Source organism: Leucoraja erinacea, chromosome 14, assembly GCF_028641065.1.
Source record: "Leucoraja erinacea ecotype New England chromosome 14, Leri_hhj_1, whole genome shotgun sequence".
In the NCBI taxonomy this organism is placed as follows: Eukaryota; Metazoa; Chordata; class Chondrichthyes; order Rajiformes; family Rajidae; genus Leucoraja; species Leucoraja erinaceus.
The window spans coordinates 19,011,029-19,024,559 of NC_073390.1; the positions used below are offsets into that span (position 1 = coordinate 19,011,029).

Consider the following 13,531-nt stretch of genomic DNA (forward strand, 5'->3'; position numbering starts at 1 on the left):
AGACTTGGCTTGTACTCGTTAGAATTTAGAAGATTGAGGGGGGATCTTATAGAAACTTACAAAATTCTTAGGGGGTTGGACAGGCTAGATGCAGGAAGATTGTTCCCGATGTTGGGGAAGTCCAGAACAAGGGGTCACAGTTTAAGGATAAGGGGGAAATCTTTTAGAACCGAGTTGAGAAAAACATTTTTCACACAGAGAGTGGTGAGTCTATGGAATTCTCTGCCACAGAAGGTAGTTGAGGCCAGTTCATTGGCTATATTTAAGAGGGAGTTAGATGTGGCCCTTGTGGCTAAAGGGATCAGGGGGTATGGAGAGAAGGCAGGTACGGGATACTGAGTTGGATGATCAGCCATGATCATATTGAATGGCGGTGCAGGCTTGAAGGGCCGAATGGCCCACTCCTGCACCTAATTTCTATGTTTCTATGTAACACTCCAAAGATGTAGAGCTGTGTAGATTAATTGTATTTGGTAAAAGATTGTAAATTGTCCCTAGTCTGTAGGATAGTGCTAGTGTATGGGGATTGCTGGTTGATGCGTGCTTGGTGGGCCGAAGGGCCCGTTTATGCGCTGCATCTTTCATTTAAATCTTTTTATTTGAATTTTGAATTTGACTGCAATTTGCATACATACAATGATAACAGACAGTGATAGTCAGGACATAATTGTACAACAGTATGTAAACGACCCTCAAAACCCTTACCCTTACCCACCCTCGCCACCCGGGGACAAACAACACTCACATACGTACACATCCACACAGATACGATAAGATAAACAAAATGAAAATGAAAAAAAAAAATAAAAAAAGGTGTGGGGTGGGGGAGGGAGGGGGGGGGGTTGAGGGGATAGCAGCTGCAATAAGACAGAGCAGTGATAGAGGGCACTCAGTCCTCTTCCGAGTCCGGAAACAAGTTATGAGAGTTAACAAGTTCCAGGAAAGGGTTCCATGTATCTAGGAATGTCTTGGTAGAGCCTCTGAGAGAGAACCTAAGTTTTTCAAGCTTTAAGTTGTAGAGCACCTCCTTGATCCAGCGGGCGTGTGTCGGGGGACAGGTAAGCCTCCAGTTAAGCAAGATCAGTCTCCGGGCTAACAATGTTGTAAAAGCCAGGACCCGCTTCAACGCAACAGAGAGGTGGGTGTTGGGAGGAATACCAAAAATAGCTGACAGTGGGTTTGGAGGAATAGCCTGGCCATAGGCTCTGCTTAGCACGTCGAAAGCACTCCTCTAAAAGGTTGCTAGCTTAGGGCAAGACCAAAACATATGACTATGGTTGGCAGGGGATTGATTGCATCTGTTGCAGGTGCCTTTAACAGCGGGGTATATTCTAGATAATCTTGCGTTTGTGTAGTGGACTTTGTGAAGGACTTTGCATTGGATTAGACCATGACGGGCACATATGGAGGAAGAATGGATCAAATCCAAGGCAGAGTCCCATTGCTGGTCTGTTAGTTTCGTATTCAGCTCGCCCTCCCATACAGCTTTTAATGCGGTATGAGGTTTCAATATAACCGACCCTAACAAGTTGTACAAAAAAGAGATGCATTTCTTCCGGTTGGGATCTAGAGCTAGGATGGAATCGGTCAGGGTTTCAGGGGGACGATTTGGGAAATGGGGGAATATCTTCTTCACAAAATCCCTAATCTGGAAAAAACGAAAAAGGTGGGAGTTTGGGAGGCTATAGTTGGACGAAAGCTCCGCAAAAGACAAAAAAATGCCATCCTTGTATAGGTTTTTGATACTACTGATGCCATTAATGCCAGGTTTTGAATGCGGAGTCTGTACTTGAAGGTTTAAAGATGTGATTTTTAAGCAGTGGGGTCAAGATGGAAGGGCCTTGTAAACCGAAGTTTTTCCTAAGTTGACTCCATATCTTGAGCGAGAGGGACGCAACTGGGCCTGCCCCCGCAGATGTTATAGAAAGGGGAGTTGAGAGCATAGGACAGACCGCAACGGGAGATGTGAACTCGCCTTTTCCATGTGTACCCAGATCGGTAGGTGGTCGCAATCATCATTCATCCAGTACAGGATTTTGTGCAAGTTAGCAGCCCAGTAGTATCGCCTAAAGTCAGGAAGTGCCAAACCGCCGTCACTCTTAGGAGACTTCGTAGTACCGTCTTTCGAATTCTGGCCGGTTTGCTACCCCATAAAAATTTAGATATTCTCCTTTCTAATTTATCAAAAAAAGATTTAGTGATAAATATAGGAACATGCTGGAAAAGATACAGGAATTTGGGTAGGACGACCATCTTGACCAGATTTATCCGGGCCGTGAGGGATAACGCTAAAACTGACCTGCATCTTTAACCTAAATTGCAGGTGCTGGTTTACAGAAAAAAAGAGACAAAGTCATGGAGTAACTCAACTGCCCAAAGCAGCATCTCTGGAGATTATGGACAGCTGGCGTCTTGGGTCGAGAATTATTGTATTGGGAGGGGAGCGGTGGGGAAGAAAGCTGGAAGAGATGAAGATGGGACAAAGTGCTAAATTCCTCCAGCACCTCACCTGTATCCACATATCACTCGCCAGGCTTTATCCCGAATTTAATCTCTCTTCCAGCTTTCTTTCCCCCTCCCCACCTCAAAAAGTCCCAAGAACTGTCCCAACCTGGAATGTCGCCTCTACATGTTGCCTGGCTGCTGAGTTACTCCAGTACTTTGTGTCTTTTTGTTTTGTAAACTAGCATCTTAACAAAAGTTTATTAATTTTGTCCATTGATAAATGTCCGAACTGATAACTTGGATATTTCCTAAGGGGAGGTGTAATAATAATCTGCTGCACATTAATTTGCTGCCACATTCCTAAAGTTCCAGTTTCATACATGGAATTGCTTGTGAAGTTGTGAATGGCACCATATAAATGCTTCTATTTGTTGTTGAATTGTATGCATAGATGGCACGCTATTCACTTACAGGGAAATGCAGTGATTTATATAAACCATAGTTAACATTAAGACAAAAGTAGGTGCAGGTGCTGGAATTTTGAGCATTGCACAAAGTGCTGGACGAACTCAAAGTGTCAGGCAGCATCTGTGGAGGGAATGTTTGGGCAGGGGACCCTTCTTCACACTGTTTCACTCAGACATATAATTAGATATAATTTCTAAAATAATACTTGATTATTGACAGCCACTAACGAGGTCAGGAAGGTATTCAGTGTTAATATTTTCTAGCACTTCCTACTAATGGCCATACCTCGTCTGGCAAGTCCTTTTTACAATTAGGCAGTTGAACAGATTTCTAACCAGAGGCAGTAATTGAAGCTCCCGAACAGATTATATCAAATGGCTCAAATGATTCATGAGGCTGAATAGATGTTTCATACGTCCACTCTCTTCTCTCTTAGGGGGCGGCATGGTGGCGCAGCTGGTAGACCTGCCGCCTCACAGCACCAGAGACCCAGGTTCAATCCCAACTTGGGGTGCTGCCCATGCAGAGTTTGCACGTTCTGCCTGTGACTGCGTGGGTTTCCTCCGGGTGCTCCGGTTTCCTCTCGCACTCCAAAGACGTACAGGTTTGTAGGTTGATTGGCTTGGTAAAATTGTAAATTGTCCCGAGTGTGTGTAGGATAATGTTAATGTGCGGGGATCGCTGGTTGGCGCGGACTCGGTGGGCCGAAGGGCTTGTTTCCACTCTGTATCTCTAAACTAAACTAAATTAAACACGCAGGCTTATAGGTTAATTGGTTTCTGTATATTCCCCCGAGTATGTAGGAAATGGAAGAGAAAGAGGCACAACATAGAACTAATTTGTGATGATCAGCATGGACTCGGCGAGCTGAAGAACCTGTTTTTCTACTGTTTCGTTTAAATTTAACTTAACAGTCCAGAATGCTGTTTTACACAATTTGAAATAATACTACTAAAAATGAAATGAATGTTACCTCATCCCAGCTATGATAAGTTTCATAATTGTGGTGGATATCTCGTGTTGATCTTTGGTCAAACTGGTTCTCAATCAAGATTTGCAAATCTTCAGTTAAAACCCTGCAGAACACAAAGCATTGTATTGTTCCGACATAAAATAAGGAGGGGAATGAACAATGATAGTATTTGGTGAATGTTTAAAAGTATCTGAAACTGACTCAAATTTCAATGCAATCTTCTCCAGCTCACTTTGCAATTCGGCAACCCAGTCTGCAGGGACCCTAATGTCCACAGTACTGTTTGTAGTCACCAGCTCTGCAGAAGCTGGCTTCCAGAAATCAACCTGCATGCACATGAAAGACCCCATTAGTTCTGTAGTTCACCCCCACTCTCTTTAATCTCAGATATGAATACAAAATAATACCTGCTCAGGATGAGATACATTCCTTAAGAACTGCAGATGTTGTTCATTTTCAGGCTTTAGGCGTAAAACTTTATCCCTTTGAAAACAAAAACGTAAATCTCAGATTTTCTTTGTGGTGGTAAAAATTCTCCGACACCTACATTTATGCAGTACATCCAGTGATATTTCTTACCGGGAGTAAAATTCACCAGAAACAGCTTCTGAAATCACTGCAACAAAACCCAGGAACAGTAGTCCTTCCATCATGTACCCAGGATCACTGCGGACAGCCGGGTAGATCAGACACAGTTATAACCTAATGCCATCCAGCCTAAACTTCCAACAGGTGATTGTAATGCAAAACTCCCAACAGGTGACTGTTTCCGGTTTCAGCATGTATTCTGGATGAATCATAAGCCTTGGCAACTTTCCAATGGTTTGACGTGCCGGTGTTTATCAAATTGGAAGCTACCTGCTCATTGTCTACATTGACTGCTGGGGATGAGAGGGAGGCAGGGGATGTCTGTGCTAACTGGGCTATCACCTTTCTCTTTTAAATCACTTCACCCCAACCACAGGTATTATTGCAATGTTCAAGAAACATTTAGACAGGTACGTGGATCAGATAAGTTTAGGGTGATATGGTCCAAAGGCAGGCAGTTGAGACTAATGTGGATGGGGCATGTTGGTAGGTGTGGACAAGTTGGGCTGAAGGGCCTGTTTCCTTGAAGTATGACTATGACTCCAGAGATGAGGGCAGCTTCACGATGTTCAAGTCCACAGGGCCGATGGTTGGTGCTTCGATCCCCAGCAAACGGATCGCAAGCTCTGTGATGTTAAACATAGAAACATAGAAACATAGAAATTAGGTGCAGGAGTTGGCCATTCGGCCCTTCGTGTCTGCACCGCCATTCAATATGATCATGGCTGATCATCCAACTCAGTATCCCGTACCTGCCTTCTCTCCATACCCTCTGATCCCTTTAGCCACAAGGGCCACATCTAACTCCCTCTTAAATATAGCCAATGAACTGGCCTCGACTACCTTCTGCGGCAGAGAGTTCCAGAGATTCACCACTCTCTATGTGAAAAAAGTTCTTCTCATCTCGGTTTTAAAGGATTTCCCCCTTATCCGTAAGCTGTGACCCCTTGTCCTGGACTTCCCCAACATCGGGAGCAATCTTCCTGCATCTAGCCTGTCCAACCCCTTAAGAATTTTGTAAGTTTCTATAAGATCCCCTCTCAATCTCCTAAATTCTAGAGAGTATAAACCAAGTCTATCCAGTCTTTCTTCATAAGACAGTCCTGACATACCAGGAATCAGTCTGGTGAACCTTCTATGGCAATAATGTCCTTCCTCAGATTTGGAGACCAAAACTGTACGCAATACTCCAGGTGTGGTCTCACCAAGACCCTGTACAACTGCAGTAGAACCCCCCTGCTCCTATACTCAATCCTTTTGCAATGAAAGCTAACATACCATTCGCTTTCTTCACTGCCTGCTGCACCTGCATGCCTACTTTCAATGACTGGTGTACCATGCCACCCAGGTCTCGCTGCATCTCCCCTTTTCCTAGTCGGCCACCATTTAGATAATAGTCTGCTTTCCTGTTTTTGCCACCAAAATGGATAACCTCACATTTATCCACATTATACTGCATCTGCCAAACATTTGCCCACTCACCCAGCCTATCCAAGTCACCTTGCAGTCTCCTAGCATCCTCCTCACAGCTAACACTGTGCCCCAGCTTAGTGTCATCCACAAACTTGGAGATATTGCCTTCAATTCCCTCATCCAGATCATTAATATATATTGTAAATAACTGGGGTCCCAGCACTGAGCCTTGCGGTACCCCACTAGTCACTGCCTGCCATTGTGAAAAGGACCCATTTACTCCTACTCTTTGCTTCCTGTTTGCCAGCCAGTTCTCTATCCACATCAATACTGAACCCCCAATGCCGTGTACTTTAAACTTTGACCCTCTCACCTTAAAGTAATACAAAGTGTGGAATATAGTTCTCAGTTCCATAGACAAAGCCCAATGTCCACAATGGGACAGAGGTGAAACGGACAGTACCCTCTTTTATGAAAGGTCTGCTCAGCATTCTGATAACAGAGGGGAAGATGCGGTTCCTGAGTCGGGTGGTGTGTGCCTTCAAGCTTCTGCATTTTCTGCCCGACAGGAGCAGGGAGAAGAAGGAATGACCCGGATGAGACAAACCTTTGATTATGTAGAAACGATGAAATGCAGATGCAGGTTTATACCAAAGTTAGGCACAAAATGCTGGATTAATTTAGCGGGTAGGGCAGCATCTGTGGAGAAAAAGTGTAGGTGACCTCTCAGGTCGTGACTGAAGATGGGTCCTGACCCGAAATGTCACCTATCCTTTTGTCCAGAGATGCTGCCCGACCCGCTGAGTTACTCCAGCACTTTGTGTCAGCCTTTGATGCTGTTGGCTATTTTTCAGAGGCAGTGAGAAGCGTATAGCGTCTGTTCCTGATATGTATGCAGCATCAGTGAGCTGGGAATGGCACAGGGATCCCATCCCTGCAGAATATATACTTCAGTGGAAAATCTTCATTGAAACTTCCCCAGACGACAAATGAAGCATTTCATGTAAATTAATGCTGCAATATTATCTTTTGTAAACGAATACTCTGAAAGCTAAGTAATTTGAGACAAGACATGTGGTGAACTGAACAAACTTAGGAGGATCAGGTTTGGTTTAGTATAGTATAGTTTAGTTTAGAAATACAGCGTGGAAACAGGTCCATCAGCACATTGGGTCTGTGGCGACCAGTGACTCCTGTACACCAGCACATTCCACAGACCAGGGACCATTTACAATTCTTTTTACCAAAGCCAAATTAACCTACAAACCTGTACATCTTTCAAGTGTAGGAAGAAATCGGGGCATTGCAGAAAATTCACGTGCTCACGGGAGAACGTACCAACTCAGTACAGACAGCACCCGTAGTCAGGATCAAACCTGGGTCTCTGGTGCTGTGAGGCAGCAACTCTACCACTGCGCCACTGTGCCATCTGATTTGTGATCTGTGATTCCTATTGTCCTTTGCTTTAAGAGGCTTCAGCTATGAGTGGACACAAGTAGGGTTGAGTTTGTCTCCCTTAGAGTGGAGATAGCTGAGGAGGTACTTGATTAAGGTACGCAAAATTATAAAGAACATACATTGAATAGCAATTGAGAACATTTTCCATTTAAGAAGCATCCATTATATAAGGGTATAGGTTAGAGTAAGGTGTAAGGAGATTTAGAGGGGTTTTGACCATTTGTTTGCGCCCAGAGGGTGGTTAAAATCTGGAAACCACTGCAGATATTTGCAGAGCAGTTAAGTATTTAGTTAAGAGCTTAAAACGCCACTTAGAAGGCTACAGGCCAAGAATTACAGCAGGATCTTGGTGGGCGGCACGGTGACGCAGTGGTAGAGTTGCTGCCTTACAATGCCAGAGACCCGGGTTCCATTCTGACTATGGACTCTGTCTGTACGGACTTTGTATGTTCTCCCTTTGTCCGCGTAAGGTTTGTCCGGGTGCTCGGTTTTCTTCCCACACTCCAAAGACATGGCTTTGTATGTTAATTGGCTTTGGTAAAGATTGTAAATTGTCCCGAGTGTGCTAGCGTACGTGGATCGCTGGTCAGCTTGGACTCTTTAGGCCGAAGGGCCTGTTTCCGTGCTGTATATCTAAACTTAAAGCTAAGCTGGGGAAGTGGACTGAGGAATGGCAAATATAGATGAATTCAGATGAGTGTGAGCTATTGCATTTTGCAAAGTCAAAGCAGGGCAGGACTTTCACAGTGGATGCAAATGGTAGGATCTTGGTGGGGGGGGGGGGGGGGGGGGGGGGATGGGGGGGGGGGGGTTTATAGAACTTCGGGACCTAGGAGCACAAGAACATGGTTCCTTCGCTCCATAGATGCTGCTGCACCCGCTGAGTTTCTCCAGCATTTTTGTGTACTTTATAGTTTATTGAAAGTTTATTTTTCGGTATTCTGTCCCTTTGGTTCCCTCTGGTGGAACCTATTTTTACTGCACATGTAAAGATTAAAGAACCACATAAGATCACCCAATAAATTAAACCTAATTATGAGGACAGCACAGTAGCGCAGTGGTAGAATTGCTGCCTTACAGCACTAGAGAAACAGTTTTGATCCTGACTACAGGTGCTGTCAGTATGGAGTTTGTACGTTCTCCCAGTGACCTGTGTGGGTTTTCTCCAGGTTTCCCGGTTTCATCCCACACTCCAAAGACGTAGCGGTTTGTAGGTTAATTGGCTTTGGTAAAGTTGTAAATTGTCCCTAGTGTGTAGGATTGTGCTGGTGTACAGGTGATCGATGGTCGGGGCGGACTCAGTGGGCTTAGGGGCTTAGTTCCCCGCTGTACCTCTAAAATAAAGTCTGAAGCATAAAGAATGCACCCGTCAATGGCCATGCAACCCATATCATTTCATCAGTTCAGAGACCCCTGTATTTCTCCTTTAATTTCTATGGTTTGGAAGAGGCCATTCAGCCCACTAATCTATCCCAATGCCCAGAGCAGTCCCATTAATCCCATTCCTCCCACAATTCCCAAAAGGTTTGATTACAGAGGTTGACCTGGATGTTGCTGCGACCATTCCATTTTAATTATGAAAGATGACTAGGTAAACTAGAGATTTTTTATAACAAAGGAGGTTAAATATAATTACAAGGAACAAGGAAGATTAAATAGAGAGAACTATTTTCCAGATGAAAATAGGACTAAAACCAGGGAATATGGATGTAAAGTAATTGAGGGATGAGAAGCGAGAGGAGGAAGCGTTTTCTATTGCATAGCACAACATTTTTATTGCATTTCTTGTTCACTTTTGTAAAGCCAATTGCTTTAACTATATTGCATGAAAGATAAACGCAAAATGCTGGAGTAACTCAGCTGGTCAGGCAGCATCTCTGGAGAACATAGATAGGCAACGTTTCGGATCAGAACCTTTCTTCAGGAGAAGTCCCGACCTGAAACGTCACCTATCCTCCAGAGATGCTGCCTGAGTTGCTCAGTTACTCTAGAACTTTGTGTCTATCTTTGGTACAAGCCAGCATCTGCTGTTCCTTGATATTACGCTATTGCATGGAATGGGTAGCTTCCATTTATCTTCTGGGCTCTCCGTGTCCCTGAGACACTAATATATGGAGATATGCAATCAAAACGGGATTGGATATTGCTTGCCTAACATGGCTAGGTCAAGTGGCACATTGGCGCAGCGGTAGAGTTGCTGCCTTACAGCGCCAGAGACAGTGGTTCGATCCTGACAGTGGGTGCTGTCTGTGCGGAGTTTGCACATTCTCCCCGTGACCGCCCGGGTGCTCCGGGCTTCCTCACACTTTCCAAAGACATGCAGGTTTGTAGGTTAATTGGCTTGATTAAAATTGTAAATTGTCCTTAGTGTGGGTAGGCTAGCGTTAGTGGGCAGGAATCGCTGGTCGGCGCGGACTCGGTGGGCCAAAGATCTTGTTTCTGCGCTGTAGCTCTAAACTAAACAAAACTAAAAAGTGGGCTACACATTCAGTACTTCAGTGGACAGTGGGCAGCATTCCTTGATGGATATCTCGCGGTGCTGGGACACCAACAAGTTAGGGGCAGAGCAAAGCGGGGCTTGACCAATCGTTCCCCTCTATGTTTTAACTTGGCCCTCATGACCACTTCCTCCAACTCACTGCAGGTGCTGTCAGGTCGATCACATGCTCACGTCCCTGGTCAAACTGTGACCTTCCCGGTGTCCTGCACTCTTTGGGTCTTGTCCACAACAGATTTTAGTGGTGGGTATTAACAAACACAGGACATTCACTGGCACATCATGGTACATCATCACTGGTACATCATCAATTAGTTTAGTTTAGATTAGATACAGCGCAGAAACAGGCCCTTCAGCCCACTGAGTCCGCGCCAACCTGTAATTCCTGTACACCAGCACTATCCTACGCACTAGGGACAATTCCCAACCGTTACCAATGCCAGTTAACCTACAAACCTGTAAACCTGTACGTGTATAGAGTGTGAGAGGAAACCAGAGCTCCCGGAGAAGGCTCACATGGGGAGCGTACAAACTCCATACAGACAGCACCCGGAGTCAGGGTCAAACTCTGGCCTCTTGTGCTGTAAGGTAGCAACTCTACCGCTATACCACCATGCCGCCCCCCCCCCCACCCCATTGTAATACTTTATTTTAAAGTTAGTTTCGGTTTAGGATGAAGACATCGTTAACATCTCCAGCGTTTATTACCTTCCCAAAATGACTTTCTAGGCAATTTCAAAGGAATTTAAGAGTCAGCTACAATGCATGGTCTGGAATCACAAATTTGTTTTAATTTTATTTTTAATCTTTAAAAAAATTAAACTGACAAAAACTGTGTAAAAATCTTCACGCAATTTTAGTCCTAACGTTCAATGGTGTCATACTCATTAGTGTTTGCATCTGTATTTACATAAAATATGTAGTGGATATTTTTAAGGCAGAGATAGACAAATTCTTGATTAGAATGTCAAGGGTTATGGGGAGAAGGCAGGAAAATGGGATTAGGAGGCAGAGATCAGCCATGATTGAATGCGGAGTAGCCGTGATGGGCGAATGGCCAAAATCTACTCCTATAACTTGTGAGCTTGTGAAAACACTTTTGCCACTGACGTGGCCCCTGGGGTGATATCCTTTCCCTTGTTTGAGGGGTGACCACACCAAATTCTATCCCTCAATGTCCAGCTGCAGAAGGACCCCAGACTGTGGTCCTCCACAACAGAGCCTTGGCGTTGGCTGCACTGAGCTTCAGTGCGTCTCTCAGCACGTACTCCTGCAGTCTGCAGCAGGCCAGTCGGCAACATTCCCTGATGGACGGCTCTGCTGGGAGACCAAAGAGCATCCCCAACAGTGTCCCTGGGAACAGTCCGTAAATCAGGGAGTCCTCCGTTATGCAACTGCTCGGGATGAACCGTGACTGGGACCCGTGCATCGTTCTCCAGATCGTCTCCGCAAATACACACTCTGCAAAGAGTTCAGGGTTACACAAAAAAGCTGGAGAAACTCAGCGGGTGCAGCAGCATCTATGGAGCGAAGGAAATAGGCAATGTTTCGGGCCGAAACCCTTCTTCAGACTTCAGTTTAGTTTATTGTCACGTGTGCCGAGGTAGAGTGAAAAGCTTTTCTTGTGTGCTAACCAGTCAGCAGAAAGACAATACAATGTTTACAATCGATCCATGTTCAGTGTACATGATAAGGGAATAACGTTTAGTGCAAGGTAAAACCAGCAACGTCCGATCAAGGATAGACACGAAATTTAGATCTAGGATAGTCCGAGGGTCACCAAAGAAGTAGATATTAGTTCAGCATTGCTTTCTGGGTGTAGTAGGTTGATTCAGTTGCCTGATAAGTTGCTGGGAAGAAACTGGCCCTGAATCTGGTGGTGTGCATTTTCACACTTCTATACCTTTTGCCTGATAGGGATATGAACCGTACCCTCTCCATAGCAAATGATATATAGGTCACGGCAGGAAATAATGCCAGATTGTTTTCCCTGAAGGACATTGGTGAAGCAGCTGAGATTTGACTAAATTCCAATCATTTTATGGCCACCTTTATAACGATGAGCTCTTTGTTGCTTTTTTGACAAATGAATTTAAAGCCCACAGCTGTCAGGAGAGGATTTCAACAGGTCTTTGGGCCCGGTGCAATGGCGTAGCGGTAGAATTGCAGAATTTACAGCAGCAGAGACCAGGTTCAATCCTGACTAAGGGTGCTGTCTGTATGGAGTTTGTGCATTCATAAACCGGCCATTGTGCTCCGGTTTTCTCCCACATCCCAAAGACATGCAAGTTTATATATTATTTGACTTCTGTAAATTGTCCCTAGTGTGTCGGGTAGAATTAGTGTAAAATTGCCCCATACATCTCCATTAAACTTTCCACCTCTCACCTTATAGCTACGCCCCCTGCTGTTGGACATTCCTTCCGGCGTTACGTCCGCACCCGGGTGGTACTAGAGAGGGACTACGCGCTGTCCGCGGGCATTCTGGGGGATTTCTGGGACCGCTGGGCACCGGGGGGGTGGAATGCATCATTGACAAGGAATGTAATATAGTTGTATCAGGGTGTAGCATTTAAAAATATTTGTTTTAGATAATTGGGTGATTTTGTATAATAGTGGTGGGTTTGTTTGGTATTGTTTTGTGTTGTATATATTATTGCAATCATTAATTACATTTATTCTTGTTAAAAATAAAGTGTTGGGCATTCTTAGAACATTGCACACAGCTCAGCACAGCACAGGAGCAGGCCCTTCAGCCCACGCATGGTGCCTAGATAAATTAATTTCCTCTGCTTGCATGTGATCCAAATCCCTCCATATCCATATGCTTATCTTAAGCCTTTTAAACTCCACCACCACCACCGGCAGTGTGTTCCAGACACCTACCACACTCCCTACAAAAATAATTACCCCACACATCTCCTTTAAACTTTATCACTTTCACCTTAAAGCTCTGACCTCTAGCCTTTGATATTTTCACTCTGGGAAGAATAATCTGATTGTCTACCCTCTATCTATGCCTCTCATAATTTTATATAGTCCCATCGCTCAGCATCCAACATTTGAGAGAAAATAATCCAAATAGTCCAACTGTTTTTTCACTGTCTTTTCAGTTCACCTTTCGCCCCACGGTTTCTTGCATATCAGTCACTGCTAAAATCAACGGAAGAAACCAACAATACTTGTTTTTTGTTTGTCCTTGCAAGTATTGACAGACGGTTGAAACATCAACTCATTTACAGAATAAAGGCACAATGCTTGAATGTCCAACTTGGTTGATAATGGCGGAGCACCAGTGCAAAGGTTGTCAGTGAAGCCAATAAGGACAGTTACACTTTATCCCTGCCAACAATAAAGGTCATTGTGGTACAGGTAGCAATGTTTGATTCTGCGTTTCAGAGATGTGGAGCCTTCCTTCATCTCCTTTGATTGCTGATTCAGTCGAGAGTATGGACTTCTGGCAACAGTAACTATTTCTTATGGAGAGCATCGTCAATGAGGGAAGGCAATCAGTTTCACCATGGGATTACCACAGAAACCTCCAGCCCAGATATCACCCTACACCCACACAGGCACTCTCTTCAATATGGTTGGTGACAAAAGGGACTGCAGATGCTCATTTACATTTAGAAAAACACAATACGTTTTAATATGTCGAAGAAGCCATGATGTTGGGTTACAGAAAAAGG

The 13,531-nt window shown here is 44.5% G+C and overlaps 1 protein-coding gene across 2 annotated transcripts in view; it reads right to left on the reverse strand.

Annotated features, from left to right (window-relative positions):
* Positions 1-4,661, reverse strand: part of LOC129703334 (carboxypeptidase B-like) — a 29,818-nt gene extending 25,157 nt beyond the window's left edge. Inside the window, exons 1-4 of one of the 2 annotated variants that reach the window (XM_055645700.1) lie at positions 4,466-4,661; positions 4,294-4,369; positions 4,088-4,212; positions 3,887-3,989 (exon numbers count right to left, since the gene is read on the reverse strand). In XM_055645700.1, the coding sequence (XP_055501675.1) occupies positions 3,887-3,989; positions 4,088-4,212; positions 4,294-4,369; positions 4,466-4,539 (378 nt within the window). In that variant the 5' untranslated portion in view covers positions 4,540-4,661. Of the gene's footprint in view, positions 1-3,886; positions 3,990-4,087; positions 4,214-4,293; positions 4,370-4,465 lie in introns of those variants that run through there. The other variant, XM_055645701.1, reaches the window with a different exon arrangement.
* Between the last annotated feature and the right edge of the window lie 8,870 nt (positions 4,662-13,531).